General features: G+C 44.5%; 3 protein-coding genes across 3 annotated transcripts in view; 1 reads left to right on the forward strand and 2 right to left on the reverse strand.

Annotated features, from left to right (window-relative positions):
- The window catches only part of tmem237b (transmembrane protein 237b), an 11,648-nt gene extending 3,012 nt beyond the window's left edge, over positions 1-8,636 (reverse strand). Inside the window, exons 1-7 of the mRNA XM_080531810.1 lie at positions 8,532-8,636; positions 8,321-8,362; positions 7,697-7,728; positions 7,549-7,562; positions 7,346-7,427; positions 7,129-7,292; positions 318-411 (exon numbers count right to left, since the gene is read on the reverse strand). Coding sequence (XP_080387936.1) covers positions 318-411; positions 7,129-7,292; positions 7,346-7,427; positions 7,549-7,562; positions 7,697-7,728; positions 8,321-8,362; positions 8,532-8,552 — 449 coding nt within the window. The 5' untranslated portion in view covers positions 8,553-8,636. The remainder of the gene's footprint in view (positions 1-317; positions 412-7,128; positions 7,293-7,345; positions 7,428-7,548; positions 7,563-7,696; positions 7,729-8,320; positions 8,363-8,531) is intronic.
- On the forward strand, positions 2,668-4,491 carry LOC308158561 (E3 ubiquitin-protein ligase TRIM21-like; the record flags this gene model as incomplete). The annotated part of the gene is made up of 1 exon (XM_080532205.1): positions 2,668-4,491. One exon carries the CDS (start codon positions 2,668-2,670, stop codon positions 4,315-4,317), a length of 1,650 nt encoding a protein of 549 aa, XP_080388331.1. The 3' UTR covers positions 4,318-4,491.
- Positions 8,637-9,426: 790 nt separating the features above from the next.
- On the reverse strand, positions 9,427-18,031 carry mpp4b (MAGUK p55 scaffold protein 4b; the record flags this gene model as incomplete). The annotated part of the gene is made up of 20 exons (XM_080531811.1): positions 9,427-9,615; positions 9,765-9,899; positions 9,989-10,097; positions 10,189-10,282; positions 10,632-10,712; positions 11,026-11,199; positions 11,357-11,398; positions 12,016-12,036; positions 12,122-12,163; positions 12,261-12,278; positions 12,553-12,611; positions 12,825-13,021; positions 13,297-13,368; positions 13,477-13,562; positions 13,826-13,907; positions 16,641-16,772; positions 17,121-17,204; positions 17,347-17,424; positions 17,756-17,877; positions 17,977-18,031. 20 exons carry the CDS (start codon positions 18,029-18,031, stop codon positions 9,427-9,429), a joined length of 1,872 nt encoding a protein of 623 aa, XP_080387937.1.
- Positions 18,032-18,252: the final 221 nt, after the last annotated feature.

Below are 18,252 nucleotides of genomic sequence, written 5' to 3' on the forward strand. Positions count from 1 at the left end.
TCGGACAGACTTTCATTCTTAAAGAGCAGTCATTTGATTTTGCATTTGTTTCTTTTGTTTTGCACACAATAATTTGGTCGTTCATCTTTATTTATGAATAAATGTCGTTTTGCTAATAATATATCCATGTATCCCTTTTTTATCCATCCTGTGGGACGGGTCGTGACTCGCGAGCTCGGGGAGCACCAAGCAGCATCCCTAGGTGCTCCTCTGAGCACTGGCCCCAAAAAGTTATGTGCACCCCTGATAATATAACAGTATAACATGTGGTAGAAACTCTTAAGTTATGAGGACTCCATAACTCCATAACTCCTTACTTCTTCTTCTTGTTTTTTTTGGTAATTTCTTCCCCATCTATGTTCTGATCCATTCCATCCCCGTTCACCAGGTCTGCGTGGTCGTCTTCCAGATCTGAAACACACATGATGTAACTTAAATGTCTATGTACTGGGGCGGCTGTGGCGCAGGAGGTAGAGCCGGTGTCTAATGATCGCAAGGTTGGCAGATCGGCGGTTCGAACCCCAGCTGGCCACATGTCAAGGTGTCCCTGGGCAAGACACTGAACCCCATATTGCTCCCAATGAGTGGGCCGGCGCCTTGCATGGTAGCTTGCCGCCATTGTTGTGTGTGAATGAGAGGCCATTGTAAAGCGCTTTGGAATAAGGTCCATTTATGTACTGCTCTGGAGTTTCCTACAGTATAACTATGGCTTGTGTAAAGGGTTATGGTAAAACTGAATTAAATATATGGGTCCAAAGATGGTTGAAGAGCTATACAGAGAGAGAGAAACCCACTGGGACCATATATACTGAAATGTATGCACTCATTGCAATGTAAGTCAATTTGGATAAAAGTGTAGGCTAAATGGCATTCAAAAGAACTTCACTCATAAGTGTCTCCCTCAGCTGAGACACCGCTCTCCTCACAGTCCCCACATAGAGATCACTGTGAACCCTGACCTCAGACCAGTCCTTGGTGTGTGGAGGGGTGGACAGGGAGGGGAAGCTCTGGAGGAGGTGGAGGTGGTCCTCAGTGTGTGAGAACTGTATGCCGTAACCTTCCCCCGGACAATAGCAACGCCGGGGCAAATTTAGCTATAATAATAAAATATATGTACAAGAACAATAAGTGCTGCTCAGTGCAAGCACACTTAATAATCTGCCACGGGAGTGGTGGTCTAGTGGATAGTGAGTTGGACTTGTGATCGGAAGGTTGTGAGTTCAAATCCCGCCTGAAGCCACACCACTACTAGTGTGCCCTTGGGTAAGGCACTTAGCCCTCAGTTACTCCAGGGGGAATGTCCCTGTAATTCGTAATTGTAAGTCGCTTTGGATAAAAGCGTCTGCTAAATGGCAAAATTAAAATTAATTAATTAGATTCACAGCTTGGAAGTTCACCTGAAAAACTGCAGGAAATGGGTGATGCAATCATCTTGAGAATCTCAAAGGAATGTTTCCATCATCTTGTGGAATCAATGCCACAAAGAATTGAGGCTGTTTTGAGAGCAAAGGGAGGTCCTACCCAGTATTAGTATAGTGTTCCTAATAAAGGGAAACCCTACCCAGTATTAGTATAGTGTTCCTAATAAAGGGAGACCCTACCCAGTATTAGTATAGTGTTCCTAATAAAGGGAGACCCTACCCAGTATTAGTATAGTGTTCCTAATAAAGGGAGGCCCTACCCAGTATTAGTATAGTGTTCCTAATAAAGGGAGAAGCAAGGAAAGCTTCAACAATCACCTTTACTGAAGGTCAAAATAATAAAATAACCTGTTCATGTCAAGAAGAGGGTATTTTTATTACAAATTTAAAAACTGCTAAGTACAGTTATGAATGGAGTGGGCTAGTGGGGGTGTTACTGACATGATGATGATGTTGTGTGTGTGTGTGTGTGTGTGTGTGTGTGTGTGTGTGTGTGTGTGTGTGTGTGTGTGTGTGTGTGTGTGTGTGTGTGTGTGTGTGTGTGTGTGTGTGTGTGTGTGTGTGTGTGTGTGTGTGTGTGTGTGTAGCAGGGTCAGAGTGGCAGACAGCCCTCAGTCTCTTACACATAAACACTTTGATGAAACATCCCTCAGATCAGAGCTGATATCAACATGGTAAGAAGAGCGTATCTGTAAAACCACACGTTAGAAACAGACCAGCCTGTAAAGAGTTAACTCTGTTCCAGGGAGGAGAGCTGTACTGGGAGGGGAGGAGCATCTCAACGTCAGTTTGCTGAAATGAAACTAAACTGTGTAGACTAGAGACATAGAGTGTATCGTGCAGGAGGGCAGACTCTCTCAAAGTTGTTCGATATCGTCCTCAAACAGACACCCATCACACCTACAGTATAAAGGACAGAGACATCTATCACACCTACAGTATAAAGGACAGAGACAGTGTCCCCACTCTCACAGAATCACAGACAGGTGAGTTGAGAGTCTTACAATGACAAGTCAAGATACACTATTGTGTTCACTCTCTCTACCAGTTTTTTTATAGACAGTTCAGTATGTAAAATGTATTTATTTGGTTGAAGGACTATTTTCTATGTGATGTAGAATAATTTTATCATTATTGGTCTCTGTATAATCTCATAAGACAGTCTTGACAGCTCCGTCGTTGAAACTATCGAGATCTGACTGATTCCAGGAAATGCTTTATGGTGTCACCTCTGGTCTCTCTAGATATGGCTTCATCCAGCAGTCTCCTGTCTGAGGAGCAGTTCCTGTGTTCTGTCTGTCTGGATGTGTTCACTGACCCTGTCTCTACTCCATGTGGACACAGCTTCTGCATGGCCTGCATCAGAAAGTACTGGGACAGCAATGACCTGTGTCAGTGTCCAATGTGTAAAAAAACATTTGATAAGAGACCAGATCTCTTTGTCAATATTTTAATCTCTGAGATGGCCGCTCAGTTTAGGAAGTCAGTTGACGTGAAGGCAACCAGCAGCCCAGCCCCAGACACACCTGTCAAACCTAGAGAAGTGTCCTGTGACATCTGCACTGGGACGAAGCTCAAGGCTCTGAAGTCCTGCCTGGTGTGTCAGACATCTTACTGTGAGACTCACCTGGAGCCTCATCAGAGAGTCGCAGTCTTAAAGAGACACAAGCTGATCGACCCTGTGGAGAACCTGGAAGACAGGATGTGTAAGAAGCACGACAGACTCCTGGAGCTGTTCTGTAGGACTGACCAGATGTGTGTGTGTCAGTTCTGCACTGAGAAAGACCACGAGACCCACGACACCGTCCCCATAGAGGAGGAGTATGGAGAGAGGAAGGCTCAGCTGGGGAAGACAGAGGCAGATGTTCAGCAGATGATCCAGGAGCGACTGCAGAAGGTTTCAGAGATCAAACACTCAGTAGATCTTAGCAAGAAAGATGCACAGAGAGAGAAAGCAGACAGAGTACAGGTCTTCACTGCTCTGGTGGACTCCATGAAGAGAAGCCAGGCTGAGCTCCTTGACGTGATCGAGGAGAAGCAGAAAGCAGCAGAGAGGCGGGCTGAAGGGCTGATTAAAGAGCTGGAGCAGGAAATCACTGAGCTAAAGAGGAGAAGCACTGAGCTGGAGCAGCTCTCACACACTGAGGACCACCTCCACCTCCTCCAGAGCTTCCCCTCCCTGTCCACCCCTCCACACACCAAGGACTGGTCTGAGGTCAGGGTTCACAGTGATCTCTATGTGGGGACTGTGAGGAGAGCGGTGTCTCAGCTGAGGGACACACTTATGAGTGAAGTGAAGAAGTTGTGTGATGCTGCTGAGCTGAAGATGATTCAGCAGTATGCAGTGGACGTGACTCTGGACCCTGATACAGCACAGTCCATTGTCATTCTGTCTGAGGACGGGAAACAAGTTAGACGTGGAGACACAAGAAAGAATGTCCCTGATAACACAGAGAGGTTTTCTGATAATCTCTGTGTTTTAGGAAAGGAGGGTTTCCCCTCAGGGAGGTTTTACTATGAAGTGGAGGTGAAGGAGAAGACTAGGTGGTCTGTAGGAGTGGCCAGAGAGTCCATCAACAGGAAGGTGGCTATCACACTGAGGCCTGAGGATGGATACTGGACTGTAGGGTTGAGGAATGGAAATGAATACTATGCATTCGCTCGCCCTGCTGTCCTCCTGTCCCTGAGAGAGAAGCCCCAGAAGGTGGGGGTGTTTGTGGATTATGAGGAGGGCCAGGTCTCCTTTTATGATGTGGAGGCCAGGTCTCTGATCTACTGTTTCACTGGCTGCACCTTCACTGAGAAACTCTATCCATTCTTCAGCCCTGGTAATACTAATGATGGTGGTGAAAACTCTGCCCCTCTGATCATCTCTCCTGTCAATCACACTGACTGATTTTTAACCTTTAATTCTGACCTAGCAGTAAAATTAGCATTTATCTTTATCTGTTGTCATTTGGGAAGGTTATGGTATAATTTACCACAGAGTAATTTCTGATCTGGTTATCGTTTGTTATCATATAATGGACCTATCGCTAAGCCACGCCCCCTTTGAAAACTCGGACAAACAAACAACGCTTCATTGACAGTGACTGACTGACCGACCGTGACTGAATGACATTCAATGACTTACAATGGCGGGAGTTGGCAAATTTCTGATTTCTGATTTACTACAGCAAGTATGTTTTTTAGTTTTTTTTAAGATGACAAGAATATTTAGTCTAGAAGCTTTTCACCATCAGATATTAGCGAGTTGTTCGTCCAAGTTTTCTGCCTGTTGTGACTTTTGCTGTGATATGATTGGACAATTTCTATTTTGGGGCGTGGCTTAGCGATAGGTCCATTTGTGCTATCAGTGTATCTGCTAGATGGTGAATATGCAGCAGCAATGCAAGATAATACTATATATTATAGCCCAGCCTCTCCAGCCTCATAATAATGATGATAATAATAATAATAATAATAATAACAATAACAACTTTTATTTGTATAGCGCTTTTCCTGCAAACGTTGCAGCTCAAAGTGCTCATAAGGAGATATGACTAAGACTAAAAACCCATATTTTTAATATTGCCTTTAAATTACTAAATAATTAAATTAAGATTATATAATGATTAAAGCACTTTGAGCTGCAACGTTTGCATATCTTCTCGGTGGTTAAGGGCTCAAAATGACCGTATACCGATGGTGAAGTTAGCAAATGAGTATTGTGTTTGTACCACCTCCATAGCCGATGTTATTCACGGGCAAAGACGGTAAACGGAGGCACCCTTTGCGGGTTAATAACTTCGGTTTACCGTGGGTTAGGATAACAATTCCAACGTGTCCGGATAGGGGAGAGGACAGGGAATCCAAAACCATTTGAATGGTGTCGATCCTACACTCCTATCACCGTCGACACAGCGCGGAGCGAATTCCCTGGTAAAACGTTTCTCTGCCCCCGCTGTCAAAGGGAGTTTGAACCAGCAGGCGCGGTGCTGCGAGCAGCAGCGAGTGAACTCCCGGTTCATTGAGTTTACGGTTAAAAGCATAACTTCTCGGGGTGTCAGCGCGGTGGTTAAGGGCTCAAAATGACCGTATACCGATGGTGAAGTTAGCAAAGGAGTATTGTGTTTGTACCACCTCCATAGCCGGTGTTATTCACGGGCAAAGACGGTGCATAATAGCGATTTTTGTGTTATGCTTGTTGTAAATAAAAGTTCTATGATGCATTGAAATGACATTAAACTAAGATAATACAATGGTCAGCATAATTTTTCGAATCTTTATTAATAAGCTATTACAGAAACTGTAGTGACATTTTCCAAGAGCGAATGTGGTATTTAAAGATGGCGGTTAGCGAAAAAATCTATGAACATGGGATGACGATTTCCATTGACCAATCAACGGTGTGCAGCGTCACACGTCACACGCAGCCTGGCAAAAAGGTTCCGGGTCTAAATTTGGTTCCTGGTTAAGAAGGGTAGCTAAAGAAGCGACCCGAACCGAGCCGAGGCGACCCGGGCCGACAAATGGAAAAGCGCCAAAGAAGCAGGCCAGCCCGGGTCGACCCGGGCTGGCCCTGTAATGGAAAAGGGGCTTTAAGGTGTAGCCTGAAGAGATGGAGGTCTTCAGTCTACGTACGGTGGAAGATGGGGAGTGACCTTATCATTCATTCAGGTGGTGTAATGCTGTGGGGAATGTTTTCTTGGCACATTTTGGGCCTGTTAATACCAGTCAATCATCTCTTGAATGCCACAGCCTATTTGAGTATTGTTGCTGACCATGTACATCCCATCCCGAGCACTTTGAGCTGCAACATTTGCAGGAAAAGCGCTATACAAATAAAAAGTTATTATTAAGTGTGCTTGCAGTAGCAAGCAGCACTTATTGTTCTTGTACATATATTTTATTATTATAGCTAAATTTAGGTTACGGCATACGGTTTACCCACAATGCCCTGTTTAGCGGACAAAAAATCCCATAGACAATGAATTGGGCAATATTGAAAACGCCACAGCTCGGCCTCTGGGTGACGTAAAGACACGCGGGTTTCGCCGGGGGGGGCAGGGTGGTGACCAAAACACACACACACACACATACACACACTCACACACACACAGACACACACACAGACTTTTTGTGGAGAGAAATCGCCATTGAAATTCAATGGCGGAACTTTGAGAACAGAGTGAGCAGAAAACGTTTTTGAACTTTTTGTACACATTTTGCAAACTGCTCCCACGGCTACAATTGTATGTCTATATTCACAATCTTTATATGGAAACGTAGAGCAACTCTTACTGTCACTTCAAATATCAACATATAAGCCCAAACATGAATAGTTTTTACGTTTCAGACGTTTGTTTGAGAGCTGGCCAAAGACAAAAGCAGGTCTGGTCAGAGCACGTTGCCGTAGCAACCACCAACTGTCACTTAACTCTTACAGGTGTCCCTCTGATCGACAGCAGCAGGTAGGGTAAGAACGAGAGGGAGACAGAGAGAGAGGCGCACACGCACACACACGCACACACACACACACACACACACACACACTCACTCACAACCCCACAACTTGGCCTCTGGGTGAGCTAGAGGAACGCGGTCTTCACCGAGGATGCAGTGGAGTGGCCCGGGGGGGGGGGGGGGGGCAAGCACACTTCACAATTTCCACAGGAATTGTCGCTGTCTAGTTATTATTATTATTGTATAGAAACACTTTGTTTACCTATGGTTGGTGCTTTCTTCTTCTTTTTCCTTCTCTGTGGTGGGCCGTCCAGAGGTTCAGGTGTTAGTCGCTCCCTGCACTCAGACGGCCTGCGACTGTTAACACCACCCATCTCCATCCCTGGGTCGAACACCAGTAAGAAACAATATCCAAAAATACTTGAGCTGCACTTATTATGGTATTTGTCATATTATGCTGTGCAATGCACTTTAAAAACCTACCCTCTGCCTCTTCAACACCTGCATCCACCTCCCTTTTTATATTCTTCTTCTTCTTGATTTTCGGCACGAGCACATCATCTACATGGGCGATAGAACAGGAACAGAACACGGTGTGTTAAAGGCTGCGGCTTTTACACACCTTGTATAATGTAAACTCAAAAGGTGACTGAACGACACCCTTTATTGAACTCAAACTCACCCCCAGTGTCTTGACTTCATTTGTCCACATGTTGCACATGAAAAAGGGAACACGAGAAAGAGATTACATACAACAAAATTTCTGCAGATATGAATAATGCTATGTCCCAACAGTAACTGAACAACTCCGCCCAGGCAGACAGGCTCACCTTGGCATGAGGGGCAGTGCACGCAGGCTACGCTAGAATAGAGAGAGAGCGTGTGTAAGGGATGAGTTTGAGGAAAGAGGGAGAGAAGACTGAAATGGCAACATGTTATCAACTACCTTGTTATTACATCTTATTGTCTAATGGTGGGTGAGTACTGTTTTGCTACACTTGATGTATCAATGATCATTACATTGTGTTAAATAACAAGGCAAAAAATTATATATATACACTTCATAAAACTGTAAAATAACACAGATCAACACAAATGAATGTAGGTAATGTGCCACAGCCTTGCCTAATCCTGAGCTAAATCTGCAGACATGCATCTGCCAAAGCAGTGGATTACCAATGTATCGGCCTAAACCAGACTGTACTTAAGCTGTTGAGGCATATGGAGGTGAAGTCAACTATTAACTGAAATAGGCTAATTAAACAAAACCATAGTGACTGGTGTAATGAGGAGTTGACTGGAAAGCACTTTCAATAGAGATGATCTGATTCTGACCATAGTCTTTAGTCTAATGTCTCGGTCCTAGAAACCAGACCCACTTAGGCACATTATTTAATCTCTTTATCTCCTGTGATGCTACATTTTTGTTTTGTTCTAACCATTATATTCAGTACCTGTGGGATAGGCGGCAGGTCCCTCCGTCGAGAGCTTTGTGCCTAAACATTGAAGTGAAAAAGTCCAGTTATAAGATTAACATGTCGAATAATTTGCCATCTTTCATATGGTATGAATGGTATTCTGCATTGCCACAAAGGACACTGCAGCAGCCTGTTTGATTTCTCTACTAAGATCTAGGCTATTGCAATTGCTATTAACAAACGTTACCTTTAACTCTCCAGTATCCATGATCGCTTTTGGTTTTCAAAATAGAAAGCCGAATAATATCTACCTAGATAGCTAACTAACTGGATGAAATGATGTGTGCCTGTAACGTCTGCATGCCGGTTGCCAGCCTGTTGTTTACACTAGCTTGTTTACACCGTGTGAGTTGCTATCGGTTGTAAAGGAACTTCCGGTGATTAGGGTTAGGGCCTTCACAATAAAAGTTTTCAATGTGCTTGTCTGATATATTTTTTTACAAACAAGTTCAAACAGTACGAACACAATGCTGTTTTTCCTTTATAAATAACACTCTGGACATCCCGTCGTATAATTATTCTATATAATTGTATTTATTGAGCTGAGCAAATATGTCTAACAAATGCTGAAAAACACAAACCGTGGATTAATCATACAGTAAATCAAGCTTAATTATGAGGGCCTGATAATCACACACACGAAATGCAGTGGTTGTATTCCTGCAAATCTAGAACACTTGCAATTAGTTTTGGCATGGATTGACATTCATTAGGAAATATGAAAAAAAAAATCATGAAAACAAGGAACAAATCCAAAACGTCAACAATTTGCTCTACATGTAAACAAATAGTGAGGGGTTAAACCCATAACCTCTCTCTTAGCCGGCCTATGAAGCACAAAAGACACAATCCCAAATCTATCATGAACACAGAAAAATCCAACTCTATTTAACTTTTTGGGGGATTAAAATGTTTCAACGAGTGCAGGACGTATCTCTTTCAGTCTCTACACCCATCAACACTGTCTCCGATGTGAAAAAAGCGAAATGTTTTCCAGAACTTGTCCTCCACTTTCTCTTCCGCAACACCCTGTCTGTTTCTCATCCCATCATGTGTTTGTCCCCTCCTCTCCTTATCTCTCTTTATTCCTCTGTGGGCCGTATCCAGCTGGCAGGTACCCACTGTGGCTCATCCTGTGCCTTTCTCACAGCGGTCAGGAGCTGCACACAGGAATTCTGCAATCCGTCATTCACAAGCACATGATCAAAGAATTGGCAGTAATGAGACTCTATCTTCCTCGCAGCCTCCTCCATCTCCTGGAAGTCTTCCTCCTGTGGGAATGAGAGAGGGAAGATTTATTTTCAACCATCTGGATTTGTCAGTAACTTGGAAGGTTACTATTTAAAAAGAGATTTAACATCTCAAGAGACTTCCTGGTAAAAACAAAGAGGAAAGGAAAACAAATCATTTTTGTCCGTACTTTGAAAGGCCGGTTGACATAGTAACTGGTGGTGATCTGAGCATCCTGTCTGGTCTCCTTCATTCGTTCTGGTGTGGTTGGTTTCACATAGACGACGTAGGCCTTGAGTTCATGCGTCCTTACTGATTGGATGGCCTGAAAGGTGAAGTCATCACAGTTAATACAGGGCTAACATAACAATAACTACTACCTCTATACCCAGCCAGGATGCCAGCAGAACCCACATGTGGCTCGATGTCGATGACACAGATCTTTCCGCTCCTCATAACATCCTTAACGGCTTCATGGCTGGTGCCATAGAGTTGACCTTTGTACTCCCCATATTCCAAGAACCTATTTTAAAACAAAAGCCTTGGCTTAGGTGGTCCACATCCATTTTATGAAATGTGTTTGTGGAAAGGAAAGTGACCTGAGGAGTCAGTACCTGTTGTTGTACACCATGTTTTCAAATAGCTCTCTGGTGACGAAGTGATATTCTCTGCCAGACTCCTCAAAACTCTTAGGTGCTCGTGATGTGTCTGGTGAAGACAAGGAAAATGTCTCATTTCAGACATCATGTTCATTTACATTTTACATCTATGCCATTTAGCATTCTATAGTGATTTACAACAAATACATTTGACTAAGTAAGTGAATCATCTATCCACCAGTCACAGCAGGAAAAAGTAATCTATGCTCAAGCCAGGGGCCATTGGCAGTCGTTGTGTTAGAAGAAGGATCTTTTTAAAATATATTTTTTATTATCATTATTACACAGGGGAAACAGTACAGGGGGGGGGGGGGTAGTAGATGTCTCAGGAGACATCTAAATAATGGAACGGATTAAATGTCCACAATGAACAGAGCCATAAAAGAAGAGGTACATACGAGGCACGGCCCCCTGAAACGTTTTTGGGTTGATCTCAATCAATCTTCTCCGAAGTTCATTCACGCCAACCCCAGAGGGACCTGAGGAAGCCAGAACATACTTACCATACGTACCATCTCTATTATAACTCATGGATGTTCTAGTTTCTATGGATGCTGGCGGATGAAGAAATGGAGAGGACAGGTTCATTGTAATGGATAGAATGGATTGAGGAATGGTATCAAACATGTGTTTGATATGTTTAATGCCATTCCTTATACCTTTCCATCCATTACAATGAGCCTTGTCCTCCCCATATCTCCATCCACCAGCCTACCCCTGCAAAAAAACAAAGACACAACCTGACTGGCACATACTGAATGAGAAGAAGTGAGTTCTTGGTTGGTGTCGTACCTATGAGGGCGATGAGGCGGTTTGTGTCTTGTGGGTTTCTCTGGTAGCGGACCACCTCCTCATAGGGGCTGGCCGGGGAACTGTGGCGAGGGTCACTGCAGCGAGTCTGGCAGGACTGTTGAGTTGTGGTGTGGGACCGCCTCCGACACAAACGCAGGCTTCGTCTGAACCCAGCTGCAGGAGGGAGGATAATAATGTCAGTCCAATAATGGGTCAATCAATATACCGTTTAAAGAATCACATCATCCGTTGACATGACTACAGAACAGATGACAAAAAGGCTTTTTATGCATTGCCAGCAGCCACCGTGTCACACACATCAGAGACATACCGAGATGGAGTCCCTCGATGTTACTGCTGAATTCACCCTCCTCTAGAAGCAAAAGAGATAATCTGGTGAATATTGAATGCTAATAGACCAGGTTCTAACATCATATACATTACATTTTACATTGGCATTTAGCAGACGCCTTTATCCAAAGCGATTTACAACGAATACATCTAAGTAAGTGAATCATCTATTTATCAGTCATCACAAGGAAAGTCATCTCTGCCCGGGCCAGGGGCCATAGGCAGTCATAATGCTTGAAGAAGAATCATTTCAGATCTTTTCAGGATCAGATGCAAATTAAGTTCAGAGGAGAGTAGACAAAATAAATGACATACAAATGTAAGACACATAGACCCCCCCCCCCCCCCACACACACACACACACACACATACACACACACACACACACACACACACACACACACACACGCTCACCTTCCCTTAGCTCCTCTTGTATTTCACATGGAATTCACAGATGATGGAGACAGAATCACTTTGTGTCAGTTGAGTGATATTTGTATAGCATCCTCCAGAATAAATACATGCTTGGGGAGTGGAAACACTAGCTCAACACGTCAGAACAAGTCAAACAACAAGTACAAACAAAGAACACGTGGAAACAACAAGTCCTTTAATAGGACTCAACAAAGACTTACCTACCAGATTCAAAAGCCTCCTCATCTGTCAGAGAAAAAGAGACAACAAAGTAATCAATAAAAGATGTATACAACAATAATATTATGCTGGAAGTGAAAGAAATCCTTACCAGCTTCGACACATTTCTCATCAATGGCAATCAGGTCTTCTTCTGGAGGAGAAAATTGTCACATAGAACATGAGAGTAGAGTCAGCTATGCCTCATCATGAGGACTGATTTAGCACCATACAAATATCATAGTTCTTACCTTCATCCACAGTGCTCACTTCGGATAAGCAGGGGGTAAAAGACCATCGCAGACAAGTCACATGTTATGAATCGTAACAAACTGCACGATTTGTTTTCTATCGTGAACGCATTTGTTACCTGTATCTCAGTACAATAACATTCAGTTTGTTGACTATGCCACCCTATTCTACACTATCACTATAATTTTACTCACTAGTAACAGTGGTCTGTATTAGAATCCTTAAAATCTAGTCTAAAAGAAATGAAGAGCAGGGAGAATAGATAGGTCAGATGTAAACGTTAAGACTCACAGGTTTTGCTGCAGGTGTGAGGCTGGTTAGGCTGAGACCACCAGAACTCTCTCTGTTTCCTGTCATGGGGAGGGAATTAACAATGACACAACCACTCACCAACGGTCAACAACACTGAAAGATGTCACATCATCATTGAAAAAGCCCTTCTCAAACTACCGTACTCTATTCTTGTCTATTACATATACAGTATCACTACTAATATGAACCACAACTGCTTTGTGTTGGTTTTTATTGTATGGAGGAGCTCTATTGTCCTCCTGGAATATCACCTCCTTAGCAGGTTGCTAGAGGGGATGAGGCCTGCACAGGATGTAGTGATGGGCAGTTTCTTGGCCTGCCACCAGAGGGCGTCTGTCTGGTCCACAATCTCCAGCACGTCTCCCTTTTTGAAGCCCATCCCTGCATCAGCACAGGGAATGGCCGGGTCCTGTTGGGGGCTGTAGTCTGCCATTGTCCGCACGTACAGCTAAGACACAAGAAAAAAAAGCTGACTGTTCTGTAACTCTGAAGATGTTAACAAGACCAAAACCAACTATTTCCTGTAGGCAAAGCTAAAGGATGTCAATGGTGAACACCTGAATATGCTCTTGCTTAACGGTAAGCTATCATATAGTTGGGTTAAAATAGCTTACAAATATGAGTTTTCAGGAGAGGTTATGAGGGTTAGGGTTAGGTAAGAGTGCTCAGGTACAGTACCAGGGCTAACAGTATCCATTGCCAGCTTAAACATGCCATACTCACCATAGTTTGGTGGTTGACTGGCCTATCTGTGATGGGAACTACTTTGAACATGAGGGTGCCCTGGGACCGGCCCTGTGGGTTAAAAAAAAACACACTTGTCAATAAAGATCTAAACACACCAGAGAGGGTTAAGGCTCATGTGTGGAGGTTGATGCACTGAAGCCTGCTGGTAGAACCTACCAGAATCTGTATAACCTGCTCAGGCTCTAGTCCATCCACAGGGTAACCGTTCACCTCAATTATCCTGTCTCCTGCATGCAGCAGACCTAGAAAACACACCCAAAAATAAATACATGTTATACAATACACCTACCCATCTAGACATGTTTGTTATGAGATCCAGAGGGGACACATGTAATCAGGATAGCTAATGATACAAAATGAAAGGGAGAAGGTGAGATGACTGAGAGCGACTGAGAAAATGAAAAAGTGGTAATGGGTATATAAATATAGTGGGGATATGAGAGAGACAGAGAGAGAGACAGAGAAAGAGAGAGAGAGAGTGAGAAAGAGAGGCAATTAATCTCACCACTGAGGTCTGCCAGTCCTCCATGGATCACCCGTGCCACAAAGATCTCTCCTGTGTTTTCATTCCTCTTTATTGTAGCTCCCTACGAGGGACAGAGACATGCATCCATGGTTAGAACATTCTCCAGTAGCCCAGAACATTGACATTATTTTCTTTTTTTTTTTTAACCAAGAAAAGTCTCATTACACAATCATAAAATATCAAAAATATTCATCCATATTCGTCACAAGACATGTGGCCTGTTAGGCGTCATGGGATATGAAATGTGTGATAAGATATGAAGGTACCATGAATTAAAAGGCCACAATTACATTCTTTATCTACAAAGAAACCTTATATCAACATGGGAAAGAATGTGAAGATGAGAGATGGCATTATAGGCACCAAAGAAAAGTGTTAATACCTAACATGGGAAAGAATGTGAAGATTAGAGATGGCATTACAGGCACCAGAGAAAAGCAGACAGAGGTGAGAGGTGGACAGTTGAATATGGAACTGCAGACATGACCATGACTCATAATGGTATGACACATGAGGATGAAAATAAGAGAAGAAACATAAATGCCTTTTGCAGCTGAACTCATCAAGGGAGGCTTATGGGGACCACCCTGTGAAGCAGAGCAATAGAAAGTCTCACGATGAGACAAGAGTGTCCAGGCTTATTTCTTCTTCCTCTTCTTCTTCTTCTTCTTCCTCTGGTTGGAGAGGCAGCCTGTCTTGCTGTGGTTTGGGGCATGTGGTTTGGGGCATGTTCCGTTTGAAAGGTGGGGCTGGAACCCGACACATGTTTTTGGAGATGTGTGAGGCGACATGATCTTCACCCCTGCCTTTGGTGACCTACGGCAGAAGGTGGATGTAGAGATTGTCCCGTGTGACGTGGTTGGGCCATCCACAGGACCACTGAGGGAGGAGGAGGAGGAAGAGGAGGAGGAGGAGGAGGAGGAGGAGGAGGAGGAGCAGGGGGAGGAGGAAAAGGAGGAGAAGGAGAGGGAGACTTTGGATTGCTGTAAAAGGTGTGGGCAGGGTTCCTTGTTCCAATTGTTGTGACCTCTTGAATTGCCTGGTGCATGTTCCTGTTTTTCAACTGGTGCATTGGCAGGTTGGTCGCTGCTGGCTACATTGTCTGTAGCCTTGTTGGCTGTGATGATGATCTGCAGTCTGTCCACTACCTGGGCCAACAAGCTCAGGGCTTGGGCATTCTCCTGGACACTCTCCGACATGCGCTCGGTGGCAGTGGCCATCTTCTGGCCCAGCAGCCGGACGTCGTTGGTGCTGCGCTCCATAGAGCTGGCTGCCAGCGCCACAGTGGACCTCAGCTCATCCAGGCTCTCCTGCTTGGCCAGCTCCACAGGGAGGCTGCGAGGGAGCTCCTCCACCTGCCGATGCTGCATAGGGCTGGGGGGCGCTGTGCAGACCCGACGTCTGTAGCTCCGGATATTGGCAGGCCTGTCTGGCTGGTGGTAGTCGCTCATGGGGGAGTAGTATGTAGGCAAGCAAGGAGGGGTCACAGTCCAGGGTTGGAGGGGGGGAGTGTAATGAGGAAGGGGTGATAGAGTGGTGGCTGACTCTCCACCCTCTCTATCGTCTAACTCCCCTATCACATTATCTCCAGAGACAGATAGAGGGATTGAGGTCAAGGGAAAGGTTGGAGGTGCAAAAATATGTTATTGATCCAGGAAATGCTGGAAGTGTAAACAAGAAACTAGAAATAATAAACAACCTGAATAAGACAATCTAAAAAAGACCTCTGACCTCCAAAACACCAACTGAAATATTAACTAACTAACTCTAATCAACATGCAGTTAAATTGTGTTGCATTGTAATGTACTGGACTATTTGAGGCATGGTATACTGTACTATACTGCACTGTATTGCGCATTTGTTGTTTTCATGTTATCTTGAACTGCGGTTCTTACCAAGTAGGACAGTGCTGCAGACTGGTGCAGAGCGATTTAGACCTCCTTCCCAGAGTGCTTTGTTCTGGCACATTCTACAGTTACCCATAGGCTTATAGCGGGGAGAGGGGCAGGGCTTGGCCGGAGGTGGTGGAGATAGCAGCTCAGTTGATGGGTAACTGCCTCTCCTTGCACTGGGCCCCAGCTGGCCCCGGACCCCCATACCTCGACCTCTCTCTGCCCCGCCCTGGATCAACCTCTGCTGGGTCATGCGTCTCAGGGTGTCACAGCGACTACGGATCCCCCCTCCCTGAGAGACAGGGCCAGGGTTACTTCTGGGCTACTTCTGGGCCCTCAGAGGCCTCCACAGCCTGGGAACAGTGGACTGCAATAACTGCCCATCCCTGCACCCCCCCCCCCCCCAGAGTGTCTGGGCTTCATTCTGCATCATACTGAAGCTATCATGACATTTGCGTTTGCATCGTAATATGTCTGGGTCAAATTTGAGTGACTGATGAATGTGCTTGGCTCATGAAGTATACTAAACAGATCCATCATGGCACCAATCATAAGTTGTCCTGGATTTTCAATCATCAACTTAAAACCATGTCGGCTATCACTCTGATTAAAATCATCTGTCACACAAATAAACAATCTAACAAATGACAGATTGTGAAGGCAACATCTGCCCTTTCGTTAAAACTATTCTATTCTTAGGATGTTCTTGATAAGAATAAAAAAACAACATGTGAAATGACAGTTTTGTAAAATTGCATGGAGCAACAGGTATGAAAGCATTCCTGTATCCGTCAAGTATACTAGTTGGCATGTAAAGCTAAACATTCATAATATTCAGGTGTAAAGTTGGCATACAGTGGCATTTTGGGTTTGTATGGTTTGCTGAGGATCCAGGACTCACCAATGGCTGATTGTTTTTAACCAGACAAACTATCCTCATGGCCTCCTCGTCCTCAGGCAGGTTGTCTGGGATGGGTGGGAGCACGGGATCATAGTCCTTCTTGGCCACCGTATCATGAGCCGAGAGAAGAGCCTGGAAAGGATCAGAAAATACGGGCATCTTCAACACACACAACACAACACAAAATGCTCTGATGAGCACATACAGTAAGTAATAATAATAATAATAATAATAATAATACATTTATTTTATACGGCGCCTTTCATGGTACTCAAGGTCGCCGTACAACAGTAAAACAGTTACAAAATTCTAAATACAGAGAAATATACAGTATAAACATAGCTAGCTAGGGGATACGCCTGCGTAAACAAGTGAGTTTTGAGGTGAGTTTTGAATGAGGAGATTGAATCAATGTTCCTGATGTCGGGGGGGAGTCATTGGCATGAGGTGTGCGATATGTGTCGCTGGCCCATCCCTTACCAGGAAATGGGGGGCTCTGAGCAGACCGTAGAGCTCCCTAGCCTCAGCAGAGGGATCCGCCACTGTTCTCAGGTCAGCTATAATCTGGAAACAGACGCAAGGAGACGGTTGGACATTAGAACACAGCAGTGGACATACATGGCAGGACAACCACCTGTCACTGGGCCTCTGACGAGCCAAAGACACAATAAGGAAATACTCTTAACTTGGTGAGAATGTGCCCTACCTGCTGGGAGACTCCAGTTGCGCATGTTAAGCATGGTGGGGCAGGTTCCTTGTGCTGCTGCTGCAGACACTCATACACCTGTGGGGGGACAAGAGAAAGAGAGAGCGAAAGCAGAGATTGAGCTCTGAAACCAGCAAAGGTATGCCCACTAGGACGAGGAGATTTCCCTGGACATAACCATGTCAAATACATGATTCACTCACAGACTACACATCCCTTCTCTCTCATTCCACAAAACCAAGACCCTAACCTAAGATTCCAGAAGGTACTCTGACCAAAGAAGACAAAGAATGGAGTGAATTACTGAAATACAACTCAAATAAACTCCTTTGGAAAGCCTACTGTATTTCAGACTACATGGGTTGTTCCAGACTACATGGATAGAAGACGTGGGTCTTCCTGACCTCACCTTGAGCAGTGACTGGAGCCAGGGGGCATTGAGGAGACTGTATAAGATGTCTGCTCCGTTGATGTCGTTATCGATGGACTGCTTCACCTCCTGCACCACATCAGCCAGGATCTTGCGCAGGCCTGGACAACACATACACATACCGTAGGATTACCACAATGTACTGTATAGGAGGGAGAAGTGCATTATAGGTGACTGAGCGAAGTGCTTTTCCAACTGACCGTGGTCGCCCAGCGCAGGGGACATCACCACCTGTGCCTCCACAGCCTGCCTCATGGTGTTCTCAACACTGACCCACAGAAGACACGTAAATAACCTTCAAAACCTGGCAAAGAGAAAAGGTTTACCGAGAGAAAGGCAAGCTAAAACTAGCATTCTGCAATAAAAAAAAAGAAGCTGATTGATCGTCTTACAAGATTCAAGACAATATTGCAGACAAAACTGTCAACTGCAAACTGTAAACTGTCACGAAAAACACTGTTGATGGTCCTTATCAT

This window comes from Nansenia antarctica (genome assembly GCF_963989245.1).
Source record: "Nansenia antarctica genome assembly, chromosome: 5".
Classification (NCBI taxonomy): Eukaryota; Metazoa; Chordata; class Actinopteri; order Argentiniformes; family Microstomatidae; genus Nansenia; species Nansenia antarctica.